The sequence below is a fragment of the Clarias gariepinus genome, chromosome 1 (genome assembly GCF_024256425.1).
Source record: "Clarias gariepinus isolate MV-2021 ecotype Netherlands chromosome 1, CGAR_prim_01v2, whole genome shotgun sequence".
NCBI classification, from domain to species: domain Eukaryota; kingdom Metazoa; phylum Chordata; class Actinopteri; order Siluriformes; family Clariidae; genus Clarias; species Clarias gariepinus.
The window spans coordinates 48,868,675-48,883,825 of NC_071100.1; the positions used below are offsets into that span (position 1 = coordinate 48,868,675).

General features: G+C 38.0%; 1 protein-coding gene across 1 annotated transcript in view; it reads left to right on the forward strand.

The window, feature by feature from the left end:
* Window positions 1–309: 309 nt before the first annotated feature.
* st6galnac3 (ST6 (alpha-N-acetyl-neuraminyl-2,3-beta-galactosyl-1,3)-N-acetylgalactosaminide alpha-2,6-sialyltransferase 3) overlaps window positions 310–15,151 on the forward strand; it is a 42,413-nt gene continuing 27,571 nt past the window's right edge. The window contains exons 1-2 of the mRNA XM_053505891.1: window positions 310–505; window positions 13,496–13,684. Of these exons, the coding sequence (XP_053361866.1) occupies window positions 488–505; window positions 13,496–13,684 (207 nt within the window). The 5' untranslated portion in view covers window positions 310–487. The remainder of the gene's footprint in view (window positions 506–13,495; window positions 13,685–15,151) is intronic.

The following is a 15,151-nucleotide window of genomic DNA, read 5'->3' on the forward strand; positions in this document are numbered from 1 at the left end:
TATTATTTTATTCACACTGTAAAACAGCTGCAATTTGACTTTTTAAAATGTAATGTTGAACTGCTACTTCTACTAATTACATATATATATAAACACTAATATAGTTCATATTGTTAAATCTTGTGCAGTGACCGTAAATTATCTATTTATTGTAATACTTCTACTACCACAAATTATTATTATTATTAGGGGTTGTTTATTCAGGGAGTCTGCGATCTCGCGAGTCACGTGACGAAGGGGGCGGAGCCCGCGAGACCCATCTGCCAATCGGATCCCGCGGTCTCGCGGTCGCTCCGAGTCTCTTTAGGAAAACAGAATTAAGAGAATAAAGACGCCGCTGTTCCTCTGTAACACTATGCGCGTGTTTCTGCACCGCTCGCGGGATTTAGGCCGTAAACAGCGAGGAGAAGGAGGACAAGAGAAGCCGTGAAGCTCACACACACACACACCGCCGGGCTGCATAACGGTGCAGTGCCGAGCACACACAATGGCCTGGATCTGTAAGGTGAGCGGGGGGCGGGGGATGGGGGGGGGCACTTATTTATGCTCATTTGTATGTGTATATAACACACACAGAGACATTGCGGTTTATAAACATGCGTCCTGTAATGGAAGCGACTGATCCCCTGTATAACGGTGTGTGTGTGTGTGTGTGTGTGATGATATGGACACTGCGGCTCTCCTTACTGCCTCCATGCCCTTAGGGCTTTCATCATCATCATCATCATCACCTAGAACAGGGTTTAGTGGAAATAAACAAACATAAGACCTGCTTTTAATCCCGGCCTCCTCAAATCCTTATTATTATTATTATTATTATTAATATTATTATTAATATTATTATTATTATAAGGTAATAATAACAGTAACAGTAACAGTATCCCTCATATCCCAACCCACATTTACAGGATTATAAACACAATAATTTAACCACATACAGCTTGTGTGTGTATTAGTAATGGGAATCCACATTATAATGTCACCACATTATCACGATACTTCGGTGCCAATTCGATTAATACTGTGACTCTATAAGTATAAAAAAAATTTTTGTTGCAATTTTCATTTGTTAACGCTTAAAAAACAACTAAAAAGACCAACGGCCAAAACATGGTATCCGTGCTAAAAAGTGTCTCACTTAGAGTGAAAAACTTAATTTTTAGATCTAATCATATACTGTAACACTATTTCTCTTGATACTTAACGCTTCTTATCTCCCAATCCATGTTACTTAAATTTTTATTAATATGCAACACATTTATATTTTAATTAGATAAAAAACATATTTGCTTAATACATTTTCTTGCACTTTTATGTCTGTAGTGTATGTTAATAAAAAAAATAAAAAAAACATTTAACAGCGTTTAGATGAAACTTGGCCCGTTTTAAATTTAGCATGAAAAGACATAAAACTGAAAAGGTGTATTATTCTAAGAGGCTAAATTGTTAAGATTTTGCAACATGAATCTGACATGGTTACGGACACTACAGGTTTTTTGTTTTTTAAGCTTTCACAAAAAAACTATTTAAGCAACAATTTTTACAGGTTGTGTGCTGCAAATAAAAATTTACACAGTAAGATATGCAGTAAAATGCTTACACGAGTGCCTGTGACCTCAAAAAGAAAAAACAAGAAATAAAAACGAGAAATAGAAAAGGGGCAATAAATAAATAAATATCTTAACTATAAGAAAGTAAAACAAAATATACAAGTTTTCAAAATATATAGGAAATATAAACCCGTATATATACCCGTATTGTTTGTGCAAATGTGCAATGTGTGTGCAAATGTGCTATGTCCATAATTGTCCGGTCTACAGTGCGTTGGGGTGTGTGCACAGATGAATAATCTGAGTAGAAGCTTACACTGATTTTTCTCAATACTTATGAAATGTAAGCAACATTTTTTTAAAAACTTTAAGGAAGGCAAGCTTGATCACTTTTAAACTTCAGAAGTTGCTTCTTTGGCACAGACATTTTTTTTAGGGTATGTATAACATTAAATACAGTCTTAGATAAATTTATCACCAATACCGTATACAAATATGACACAGAAAATTAATACAATCAAAAGTATTTGCAAAGGTTATAAATATATAAAGAAAATAAATAAACAAATAAAGGGGGAAAGGACCAGTAAAGAAGTAAACACGCATTACTATACAGAGTAAAAAAAATCTAAGATTGTATTTATTAAAATATGTATTAAAGTATATAACAAAATACAATAAAATTAATAAATCAGCAGTCAGTATCATGATTTAATAAGTATCCTGATTCTATATAAAATTTTTCCCAGATTTTTTTTACAATTATATAACATTAGTTTTCTCACTTAAAAAACAAGCACAGCATTTAAACATGAGCAGCGCGTATCACTGTTATCATCATAATTATTATTTCTAAACAAACTTTTTCACTCCTACCACACGATGAAAATGTGTAACTAGTTCAGGTTGCGCCACCTGCAGGATTATAAAGAAACAGTGAAGTTTTACCTCTTCGAACACATTCAAAGGCTTAAGACTCAACTCGACAGTGAGCGTGCGGGTTGTATAGCTGCGTGTGTGGCTTCTAACGCACAGGATTTCCACTAATTAGCGCTCGTAGTCTTGTGAGACTGCTGTAAGTGTGTGTAATGTGTGTAAAACTAATTTGCTCACAGAGTTTGGAGAAAAAGGCAGATTGTAGGCTTTTAATGCACACCATTTTTGATAATGTAATCTATAAAAATGCATTTCTGTTGTGCAACTTAGAAGCTTCTGCACTCGGAACAAAAAGGAATTCAGTTCCTCAAGTTCATGTAGGGTACACCAAAGGTTTGAGGAACCTAGGGACTTTTACCAGAAGTTTTAAACCTTACAGCAGGTTTTACCGGAGGAATTCTGAAGGAACATTCAGAGAGCATGATCATTTTCTTCAAGGGTAGAAATAAATCTAAATCTATGGCAAAGCCATAGACAGTTCCATGCTTACTGGTCACACCGGTCACGCCTCAGTGCCTGCAGCAATAATACTACAACACAGTGCACCACGAATGCTGGTTTACAGAAACCCAGGATCTTTTTCTAAATCTCCTTTTTTTCAGGAGTCTAGCCACTTTTTCAGGAATTCAGAACTTTTGTTCCATCTGTACTGAAACAAACCTGGGGAAATGCCTAGATAAATACATTTTTAACAGTCTTAAATAAAATCCCTAGGAAGCAACTCACCTAAAAGCAAAACCTTCTCTATATTTTCACAAGTAATGGTTGCTGTTACTGGTTGCCATGGTTACCTCTACATCCATCACTTGTAAACATCCAGGGATTTAGTAATGTTAGTTTTGTCTTCACCAAAAAAACCTTTTCAAGCTCCCAGGAACTTTTCCAGGAATTTTGTAACTAGGCTCATGCACAGTAGTGATGGGAAGTTTGGATTATTTTAGTGACATAAATAAAATAAAATGTTACATTTCAATAAACAGACCCTCAACATGTCTACATACACATATTTTGGCTGTAGTTCCAGTAATAAAAATATTACAGTATAGCTAAAAAGACATATTATAATAAACAGAATGAGGAGCTCACCTCCCCTATCTTCTGGTCTGAACAGAAGGGGTGAAATATTTATGCAAGCAGCAATAATGAATACTGGATAAAACCCTTCCAGGAATTCAGAAACTCTTAGGCTCATTTCCATCAGAGCAATCTTTTTATCTCCAGAAATTCCGTAATTTTGCAGGTGTTTCTATTGGAGGAACCTTTTTGGGAATTCAGCCATCTTTTTTGAGCTTTGTAGGACATTTGCATTGGAACAAATCCTGCAGAAGTTCTCCCTGGGTTCCCTAATGGTGAATCAAAACAGAAACGTACTAAGGGTGCTTAGAGTTTAATTGCTGCTTGCCATTGTTACAGTCTAGAAGATTGAAAATAAAAATAGTTCTGCTACTGAGAACATCACTTATTCTGGTGTAAAGGAGCTCAGGAACGTTTCCAGAAACCTGTTAGCTTTATGCTATCCACTGGCTAATTCTGTTTGGGAACCCAGTTAGTTTTCTGGGACTACTAACCTTTTTAGGAACATGTATAGTTGAAATTGAAAGTTTACATACACTTTAGTTGAAGTCTTAAAACTTTCTTTTTTTAACCATTCCACATATTTCATGTTAACAAACTATAGCTTTGAAGAGTCGGTAAGTCTACTTTATGCATGATTTTTCCAACAATTGTCTACAGATAGATTGTTACACTTTCCTTTCACTATAATCAAAATTCCAGGTTGGGAGGTTAACATACACTAAGTTGACTGTGCCTTTAAACAGCTTGGAAGAATCCAGAAAATTAAGTCATGTCTTTAGAAAATCTTCTGACTGACATCATTTAATTGACCTTCAAACTCACTGCCCCTTTGTGTGACCTCATGGAGAAAAAATTCAACCAAGACCTCAGAAAAAATAGGAAAAATCCCCCCCCAAAAAGTCTGGTTTATCCTTGGGATCAGTTTCCAAATGTCTGAAGATACCACGTTCATCTGTACAAACAACAATATTACGCAAATATGAATACCACTGGACCACACAAACATTATACTGCATAGGAAGGAGACTGTCCAATTGTTTGATACAAAAAGTACAAATCAATCTCAGAACAAGAGCAACGGACCATGTGAAGACATTGGAGGAAACAGGTACAAAAATATCTACAGTAAACAAGACTAAAACTCAATCCTAAAACCTAAAAGGCTCTCAGGAAGGAAGAAGCCATTGCTCCATTGCTACGCTTTGCAGCTGCACATGGGGACAAAGATCTTGCTTTTTCGAGAAATATTTTTTGGTCTGATAAATTGAAATCAAAGTGTTTGGTCATAATGACCATTGTTGTGTCTGGAGGAAAAGGTGGGAGGCTTGTGAGCTGAAAAGCACCATCCTGACTGTGGCATGGAATGCTTTGCTCTTCGAGGGACTGGTGCCCTTTACCAAATAGATGGCAGCATGAGGAAGGAAGATTAGAGCTTGTTCACAAATAGGTCATCCAAATGGACAATGACACAAAGTTAACTTCCAAAATGGCTTAAGGACAATACAGGGAGTCCTGGACTTACGAACATTCAGATGATTTGCAGACACGAACGGACCGCGTAATAGACACTGCAGTGCACCAGATACCAATATTTAAAATTATATACAATATTTTTATTGTGTAAGTGAGTGTATAAAATGTACAAAGTCTTGTATATTGAGTGCGGAAAAAGTGATTTGGCCTCACTGGTTTCAGTGAATCAGTCCATGAGCACAATGATAGAAAATGGCCGTCCTGTAAAGCTGTCCTAATTGTGAATAATCCAAATTTCGGAAAATTATCAACAAAACAGTGTTAACATAGTTAAACAGTTTAATACAGTTAAACTTGGATTGCGGGTGTTTTGCAAGATGAGCCAAAAATTTTAATCAATTATAACTTGATAAGCGAGTGAGGTTTTGTACTACGAGCAGTAGGAATGCGCTTTGTCTGCCGAGCGACACATGATCACAACTGAGCCAATGGTTTTCTCTCTTGCGCTGCTGGAGTGTTGATAACCGTCTCTCACACTCGGTCTAAGTGTGCATGCCTCACTCGTATAGTCAACATCTGTACACGTGTACTATTTACTGAAGCATTGTAACCATGTGTGTGTGCATATAGCATTTAAAAAAATTACAAGACAATGCAATGTCATTGCAAGTACCGTTACAGAGGAACTACCGGAATAGACCTTTCTGTACTAATATAGACATTTTAGACAGCTAATCATGACAGCCTGGCTGTACAGTATATAAAATGTGTAAGGATTATAAATCTATGGCGATGGTGGTAAACTGGATCAGGTTGTACAGACTCTAGATGGAGCAGTGTCTACTACGAGTTCCTCGCACACGTGTCTTAAAGTGGAGGCTGGAAGCGTCCATCACACAATAGCTAACAATTTAGGTTTAAAGTATTTATCATTTTAAACAAACCTGTATTTTTAATGCTTTGAAGACAAATATAAACCAGTCAGTGTGAAAGAATCTGGTGCAGGAAGGAATTGATAAAAAAAGAATAAAAACCCAGACAGATATTAGATCATTTGGACAGGATGATGAAGAGCAGCGTATTTAAAACATGCCCATGCTCGCGTCCTTCCACATGGCCACGCAGGTGTCTCAGGCTTGGTTTACATAGATTAATGAGGATGAATATTTCTCTTCTCAGCAATAACAGTAACCTACAGAAGAGAGCCTGTGATTCCTGAGACTCTAGTAAAGAAGATCTCCAGCGAGCAGTAAAGAAAATGATTTTCTGATTACGGTGAATCAGATGCCGTCTAAGCCATCGTCCTGTCTGTAGTGAAGTGGCTTTTTAATCAGGATTAACTGATCCATGGGACGAGCTGCGCTGATGCAGATGCATTTATCAGTCTTAACCAAGCCGCTGATTACTGACCATTAAACAGCCACAGTTAGCCTGCTGCTCATTCTGGAGCGCACGAGGGTCAGCGTTTTGTAACTTCTAACACGATGCCGCCGCCACCATGCTTTACAGCCGGGAAGGGCTTTTAACTTCTCCCACACTGATTTCCATCGTGTCTTTGTGCAGGGTTAAGTTTCCAAAAAGACACTCTTCTGTGTATTTATATTATGATTACAATATTTATATGATATTCTTGACTGTTTTGTGTACATTTATAACCTTTAAGTCCAGTTCATAGCATTAAGAATTAATGCAAGATTTTGAACCAAAACATTTAAACATTAGGAAGAAGAAGAAGGCTTGTTCTGTAAAGGAAAATCCAAATAATCGACCTGCTCGCTCCAGAGTTATTATTAGCTCAGATAGACGGAGACGACATAAATGGTCTGTCCGAATAAATACACCGTTAGACGTGGAGCTCTTGTCAGCTTCCCTGGTTATTTCAGGACAGATTTATCGAGCAAACCGGCAATCAGCGCAGGACAAACGCACATTAGCTCCTGAACACTAAAATTTGTGTGCCTGGTCACGTTAACGAGCTCACTAATCAGTGTTCAGTGTTTATTGCTTTTTTTTTTTTTTTTACTCCAGCAAATACACTGACAAAAACAAAATCTTGTTTTTTAAAATAAACGTGTAAAACAATCTTTTTTTTTTAAATTGAATTAAAATTTTATTTGTCACATACACTATGAGCTATCATACACTATGATATGTAGGGAAATGTTTTAACAACTGTCCATGACTTTGGAAATTGGAAGAATTAAAAAGAAAAATAGAGTATTTTAAACAAAGAATATAATAAATAAGAATATAATAATAAAAAGAAAAATAGATTATGAAAAGTAAATATGCAAATTAGGAATATAAAATATGAAATAAGGAAAATATAGGAAACTTTTGGCTGTAACATTTATATTATGTACAAGTTAAAATAGAACTAAAATGTAATTTAAAATAAAGATGTCCAGTAATGAGCATAGCAGCATAACAGTGTGCAAATGAGCTGAGTGGTACAGTACAGTATATACAGTAAGTAGGAGCAGAGTGTTTAGTCCTGTGTGGTCGTATATAAATACAGTCCTTGTATAAAACTCCGGGTCACTTATACACTTCCAGCTCATTTATACTAACACTAATCCTAACCCTTCTTGCTCCAGGTTTTGAACCAATCACAGAGTAGATCAAATTCTTTTAACCAATCATAATGCAGAAAGTGGAATTGCTTAATCTTATTAAATCTTATTATTTTTAATATTATATTTAAATAACTTAATTATACATAAATGTGGTTTATGTGAGAAATAGTACATGAATTGAGAACATGGGCTCAGTACTAGTTTGTGCGCTTACAGAAATCAGTTATGATAGTTCTTCCTATTTCCCTATTTGAAATGAAAAACTGCACAAAAAACATACTAGAAAAAAACATACTAGAAAAAATATATACTAGAAAAGAAAAACATACTAGGGTTTAAGCTGAGCATTCAATTCTGTCTTAGAATAATAACTTAAATCATCCTAAAAGGTCAGGACGCAGCATCAAAAGTAATCCAAGCGCATAAAAATCACGGGTTATCAGAATGTTTTCACGGATTTCGACAGATGGCTGTGTTCAGAGCCAGTGCAAAAGAAACAGCAGAAAGCTCAGGCAGTGCCAAGCCAGGCGCACGTCCAGGTCACGACGAGACGCAACACCAGGAGGATACGGGAATAATAATACAGATCGTCAAAACCTTATGGATTTCTCTACTGAAAGAAATCAAATGACATGGGGTTAGTGAGGCTGTACGTCTTAAACAGGCACGTAACGCTGAACATTCACAATATCAACAATCAGTGCCAGAGGTGGACAGAATAGAAAACGATCGGATAAAGATGAAGTTTTGTCTTAAAACTGACTCCAGCGTGTTAAAATTCACTTATACCACTTCAGCGCTGCTATTTCAGCCAAAGTGAAAATATGAACTAATCCCAGTAAAAATATTCACTTTATCTTTTAGAATTAATATCTATTGGTGCAGGTGTTTGTTTACATAAAGAAGATTATTAAATCTGGCTGTTCATATAACTGTTCATAACATCACTTTTACTCAACATGTCGATTTGACTTATGGTGCAGGTTAAACTTCAGGCACCATAAGTCAACAGAAGCTACTTTGAGCGAGTACTTGAGAGGTCTTCTGCTTTCACTGGAGTAATATTTTACCTCGGGTAACTATTAATACTTCAGTACAGGATGTGTTCAGTACTCACAGCAGGACGGGTCACACAGTAAACATGACACCGTGTCATTAAGTCTGGAAAATGTGTATAATATAATTTGCCGCACTAATGTCGGAGCTCCTGTTAAAGAAAACTAACTGACAGAATGCGGAGTTCAAAAGTGTTACACAACAGTGTGCTTTAGTCCGGGTTTCATCTTCAGCTGAAACAAACACCTCTCATCGTCTCCTCCATGAGAGACAGATCAGAGGCAGGAGTGGCGCCATCTCCTGGCCATGTCTGGTACACACCGGTAACCTTTCCAGCTCACACACAGAGCGATTCATAATTCAGAGCTGTTTCCATCTATTCACCTGGTGGCCATTTTGTTTTAAATCCAGTTTCAGAAAGTTTATAGCTCAAAGTAACAACCGTGACCCTTTAAATTCAGGACCCTATTATGAAGAATGTCTAATGAATGTATTACAGTAAATATCCTCATAAACTCTTAAGAAAGGCCAGTGCGTAATTAAAATCACCCGAGCGCTGAGAACACGGAGCCATCGCTTATAGGGGATCTAATTCACTTTTTAATCATTTTTAGACATCCAGGTGGCTCTCTGGTCCACGTGTCATGAGAACATGAAAAAACATAAGAACAAAAACTCTTTTTCTCTTTAGTATTTGGCTGGTGCTTAAACAAAAAAAATCAAATTTTTTCCTGTTGTGACCTCATATACCGAGACATCCTCTCCTGGCTCGAGTCTCAGCCCCGCTGTTCTCTGAGTGTCATTTTTAAGAGCTACAGTAAGTTATACAAGGTTAGCATGTAGCCACTAACATATCCATTTTGTATATCGCAAAATGTTGTGGATGTAATTATGAATTTAAGCTCTATATTGTATACTGTATCTATAAATATTTGGCGGCTCGGTGGCTTAGTGTCTCCTTGTGAATCCAGTGTCGGGGTTTGATTCCTGATTTCAGGGTCAATGTTTTAACCCCGTGTTTTGGTCGTGTACTACAGTATATATACTGTACACAGACACATGGACACGAGGCGAGGACTTATGGGAAAAAGGGTCATTTTATTAAGGAAAATGGTCCCGGGAGGAAAAGCGTTGATGTCACAGAGGTTAAGTTCGTGTTTGCGTTTGGCTAAATCTCCAGTTTAAGTTTGCGCAGCTCTACAGCTTTGTCCTTTGGCTCAGTGTTAAATCTCGCATTTACAATACGCGCAATTCGATTGATTCGGATTCACAAAACACTTTCCCACTGGACATAAGATTTACATTAACAGGAACTGTTAATTATCACTAATAATCAAAACCAATTCTCAGATTTCATTCTGAAATCATTTTGGATAAAAGTTTGTCTTTTTCCCCCAGCTTGTGGCACGTTCGCCACATTTCCAGGTTCTTTAAGTCAATTTTTAAGCTCCACAGCAGATTTCGACCCTGGCAGCAGAATCGCCCTCATCAGTTCCAGTCCACCGCAAGAGCGCGGCCTCGATGGCCCGAGCTGAACATTAGTGCGCGATCGATGTGGTGCTGTAGGAGCAGAAATAGGGTTGTGTGTATTAACCCTATAACACGTGAACCTTTATGGGACGAGTTCATTAAAAAGGAGTGTATTTACGATACAGCTCAGGATCTGTATACTCAGAGTCGACAAAATGGTGGACTAAACAGAAAACAGAGATTTTCCAAAAATTAAACCAGTATAAAAAAAAATCTAATAAATAATCACCAAATGAGTTAGCTGATACGACGAGTTTAGCACTGGCATCCTAAGCTGCTAGCGGTTTGTTTTTTACCTCTATATGAGAGCTAAGAGCATCCTTTTAGTCGTCTTATTACGTTTCCTTCGACGTCTTTACCGTCCATTACTCAGCTCAGATAGTGTTGAGGTAAGCACTGACATTATTACTTCTAGAGCTTTTACATCATTCCTTGCGGAAACGATGAGGCCCTGCAATAGAGAGAAGGTTATCAGGAGGAGGAGGTGCAGCGCACGGTAAACTCCAAACCCCCCAAATCCCCCCCCAACCACCCAGATTCGAGTGAGTATCCCAAATAGGATTTTTAACGGCTCGTTCGAGTGGGACAGCACCGTGCTTTTTTAAAAATTATTATTATTATTATTAGCAATGCTAATGTCATTTTCACGCCGGAGAGCTCTCGGGTAACGCTTCCTAGACGCACGTTATCTCCCCGCCGTGCCGGCAGCTCCTCTGTGAACTCTGGGAATTGTTACGTGGATTGAATGCGGTGCCGAAATGGATTTGTTTATGGGAAGTGACTAGCGGAAAGACTTCGTCGAACTTAAAAACAGAAATATAGAATTTTTTTTAACTGAAAGTGCCGTTATATCAAGATTTCATCTGTGGGCTACACGGGTACGTCTTTGCTCCATGATGCGCTGTAAGAATTATTGCTATTGCTATGCTATAAATAAGGATTCGATTTATACTTGATTTTTATAACGTTTATACACGATCTGGACCGAAAAAAGGAAATGTGGTACTAGGATAACTTCAAACCGTACTGTCTTAAAACGTTCAGCAGTTTGATGATTATAATTGCGTAAGGGAAAGTCGTAAGCACTTCGGGGGAGGGGCATTGGGGGGAGGAGTTAGTGCTTGTAGCGATTTCCAGAGAACTTTGTGCGCACAAAAATCCCATCCAGGAAATCATTCAAAGGTAACATTCTCCATCGTTTCTCACAATAGCGTTTAAGGCTTACCTGGCCATAATGGCAGTGCAGTAGACGTTCCACCGTGGCATTATCGTTCCCCCTCCAACCGTATGCCCCCCCCCATATTCTCAGTAGTCCCTCTCTCGCTGAAAAGGCGGTAATGGGTGAAATTGTGCAGAACGTTGAGCCTCTGCAGCGATTATCCTGACTGATAGCAGGATGATATGTCGCCTGTCTGTGAAAGCTCATTGACTCGCTCTCGCCCAGATTTGACACGCCGTTTTTGCCGTGATCTGTAGCTTCGGTTTGAAATTGAAGCTGGAGAATTTTTGTCTTTTTTTTTTTCTTTCCTCCCCCATCCTCCCGCCTCTGCGTGCCATGAAAACAGATGAGAGTGACAGCTCCCGTTGGATGGATGTTTTTCTCAATCTCTCACCTTTGTCCTCTGTATCGAACGCTAACGGCACTGACAGCATTTACAAGACATCAACTATGAAGTCATCTGTAAATCTGATCCACGTGTATGATTTCCAGGTTTCCATGGATGACCAATAAAATTAGATTCATTTATCAGTTCTGCTATTATGTCCAAACACACTTTTACCCTCCCTACCTCCCTCTGTCTTTTTTTTTAATTGACCTATATACACACAAACACACACACACACACACACTCCAATGTCGTCTTTCTTACCTTCCCCTCAGAAGCGACTCCAGACTACGCAATGATGTAACCCGGTGCAAAATATTTGCTTGTGAGCCCTAAATGGCCGCACATTTGCGTGTCAGCTCGGCGTTTCATGTGTCCCTGACAGGCAGGACATTTGATGTCTGAGATCTGAGACACGCAGATGGATTCTGCTGACAGCCTCAGAGAAGTTCAGAGTCGATCCCAAAGCCTTTTAAACTTCTGAAAGTTCTGCTGAAGCGTTCCGATGAATGTTGTGAAGTGAAGGTGGTTAAAGGAAGCACTGGAGCGATCAGAGACAGCGTCAAGGACACTGTGTTAGGATTTAAAGTGCTGTACAAAAGTCTTGACACCCCCAATAATGCTGAGCGGTTGGAACAGTGAGAGGGGAAATGAGGTTGCTGCTGAGGGTCATTACGTAAACAACCACTTTTTCAATTGCACAGTACCGTTCAATACTGACTGCATTAGCTTCTCTTCTTGGTTGAGCGGTTTTTGGATCTCGGGAGCTAAAGTTACCCAGAATGCACTGTGCTCTGATGTGAGAAGGTAAATAACCAATACAACAGGTTTTATTTTTAATGCTAATCATAGTATTAAGCCCTGAAGTGGTTTAATCTTCTCACACCTCTGCAGTTTGAGCTTCTGTCTCCCGATGGTTCTTAATCACTGTTGAAAGAAAAATACCACATTTTGGCAAGATAGAAAATCACTAGAAACTCGCCTGACAGAGAGACTCGCTGTTCAGAGTAGTGATGTTTCCTTCATGAATGATTTATTTTTTTTGAACAAGTCTTTAACGTGACTCAGATGAATAAGTCGTCTCGGAGAGTGATTCGTTCACTTTCTACTGGGCGCGCATGCGCAATTCATCGCCAAACCTCCGGAAGTTATAAACAGGAAACAGGATCGAGTAGTTAACTTTGAGTGTTATGGTCCGAGTCGTTCATTTTTTTGTCACGTGACTCCCATAGACGTTATGCAGTGCAATAGATTAAAAAGAATGAACGATTCGGACCAGAAGATACGAGAGGTGAGCTACTCATTCTGTTTTTTATAACATGTCCTTAGCTGCAGTGTAATATTTTTATTACTGGAACTAGACCCAAAATCTGTGTATGTAGACGTATTAGGGGGTCTGTTAGGGGGTACTGAAAATGTAACATTTTATTTTATTTCTGATCAAAAGAACGAAATTAACTAAACTCGTTCATTTTGATGAATGAGTTCTAAAGGACTGAGTGACCAAAATGATTCAAGGGGCCATCACTAGTTTAGAGACGCATTGTTTTATTTAAAAAAAAAAAAAATTATGAGGTGCACTAACTAAAAAATTGTAATGCATGAAAATCGAATGGAATCGATTCAGCAGCGTGATTATGATTGTCGGCTGTAGAGATAACCCTAACCCCGATCTTATTCTCTGCTGCAGAGGAAGTGGGTGGTAGCGAGCAGCCTGGTGTTGGCCATTTCTCTGTTCGTGGTGTTGGAGAATTACTTGGAGAAGCCGTACTTCCGGCTACAGCCCATACTCGGACAGTGTTTCCGCCTGCGGTGGATGTTGTGGCAGCACAAAGTGCCACAGCCTCATCTGGGCTACATAAGCATTCCCAAGAAAGAGGTGAGAAACTTTAAAAATGTTTTATTTAAATCTTTTACATCAGATGAATAACCTGTTATTAAAAAAAAAAAAAAAAAAAAGCTAACTGAAATATCCGATCATATAAACGGCACGCGTTAGGACTAGCTTTATAAGAAATACAGCTGCAGTGAGCAGGGAATATTGATTGATATCCCGGACAATATTCAAAAGGAATTGCAAATTATATTTGCAATTGCGTTTCCCATATGTGGACGCACAAAGTGTGCCATAATTCAAATGCATTTGCAAACTTTGCATTACCGTTTGCTGTTTCACCTTCACGAACGCACACTGACTGCCAAATTTCAAATAAAAAAGAAAAGTCCATTTGTATTTCCCATGTCTTACAAGTCACGAGCCTGTCATATTTAAATAGCAAAATCAATGACCAAAATAAATTGCTTTTTCACTTTCTCTGCATCGTGCGTCAAGCCGCCAATATTCAAACGCAATCGCTAATCCATTTGCAATTGCATTTCCAATGCGTTACACGGAAACCTGTCAATCAGCGTCAGGGGCGGGTCTATACTGTGGGGCGGGATTGTGTGGGGAGTGACGTCACTCGCAGTCGCCGACCAAGAGGGGGGAATTTGAGCAATGGAGGTGAGCAATCTCATTTGTTTATCAAGAAATAAACACACAAAAATGACAAATCGCATATTTTCTTACTCTGAAGTGGACAGAGAAGCTTTTACAAATAAATATATTTTAGATCTTCTCCTGTTACAGCCAGCTGGAGCTAAATCTGTCAGAAACGCTGCTTACCGGCGCTTTATAGCAGAGTGACTAAGTGACTAAGGGACCGTCCAAAAAGTGCATGACCAAGACCCAACCGTCTGTTTACAGAAGAATAGACAAGATTACAGAGAAATACCTCACAGGACATCAAACATATTACACTGTTAGGCTGCAGTATGGATTATTTGTTTATTTATTTGTTTGTTTAATTGATTAATAATTATTTCAATGTACATTTTAAAATAAATGTTTACACAGACAATTCTTGTGGCAATAAAACAGATTATTTGTTAAATGAGAGTTAGGGTGTTTTTTTATTATTAAATTAAAATAAATGCACTTTGGTACAGTCTATTATGAGTTGCAAAAAATGACAATTAAATCAACAAAATTCAATAACATTTTTGCTATAGAAATTTAGCATTTAGAAAATGTAAAACCAACTGTACTATAATGCATTCTATCCTCACTAATAACTACAACCCTTCCCTTTGCAATGATCAGTTTGATATTAATTCAGTTAATTAATTCAGTTGTTCATTAATTAAAATTGATAAAAAAAATCAAAAATGAAATCAAACTGAAACTGATAGAGTGAATTATAGTACAACTGGTTTTACACGTGTAATCCACATAAAGAAAAAGCTATAATTTTTTTCTTAATGTTATGCGCATAAATGCCTCCCTGCCACGGATTGTTCCCCCCCC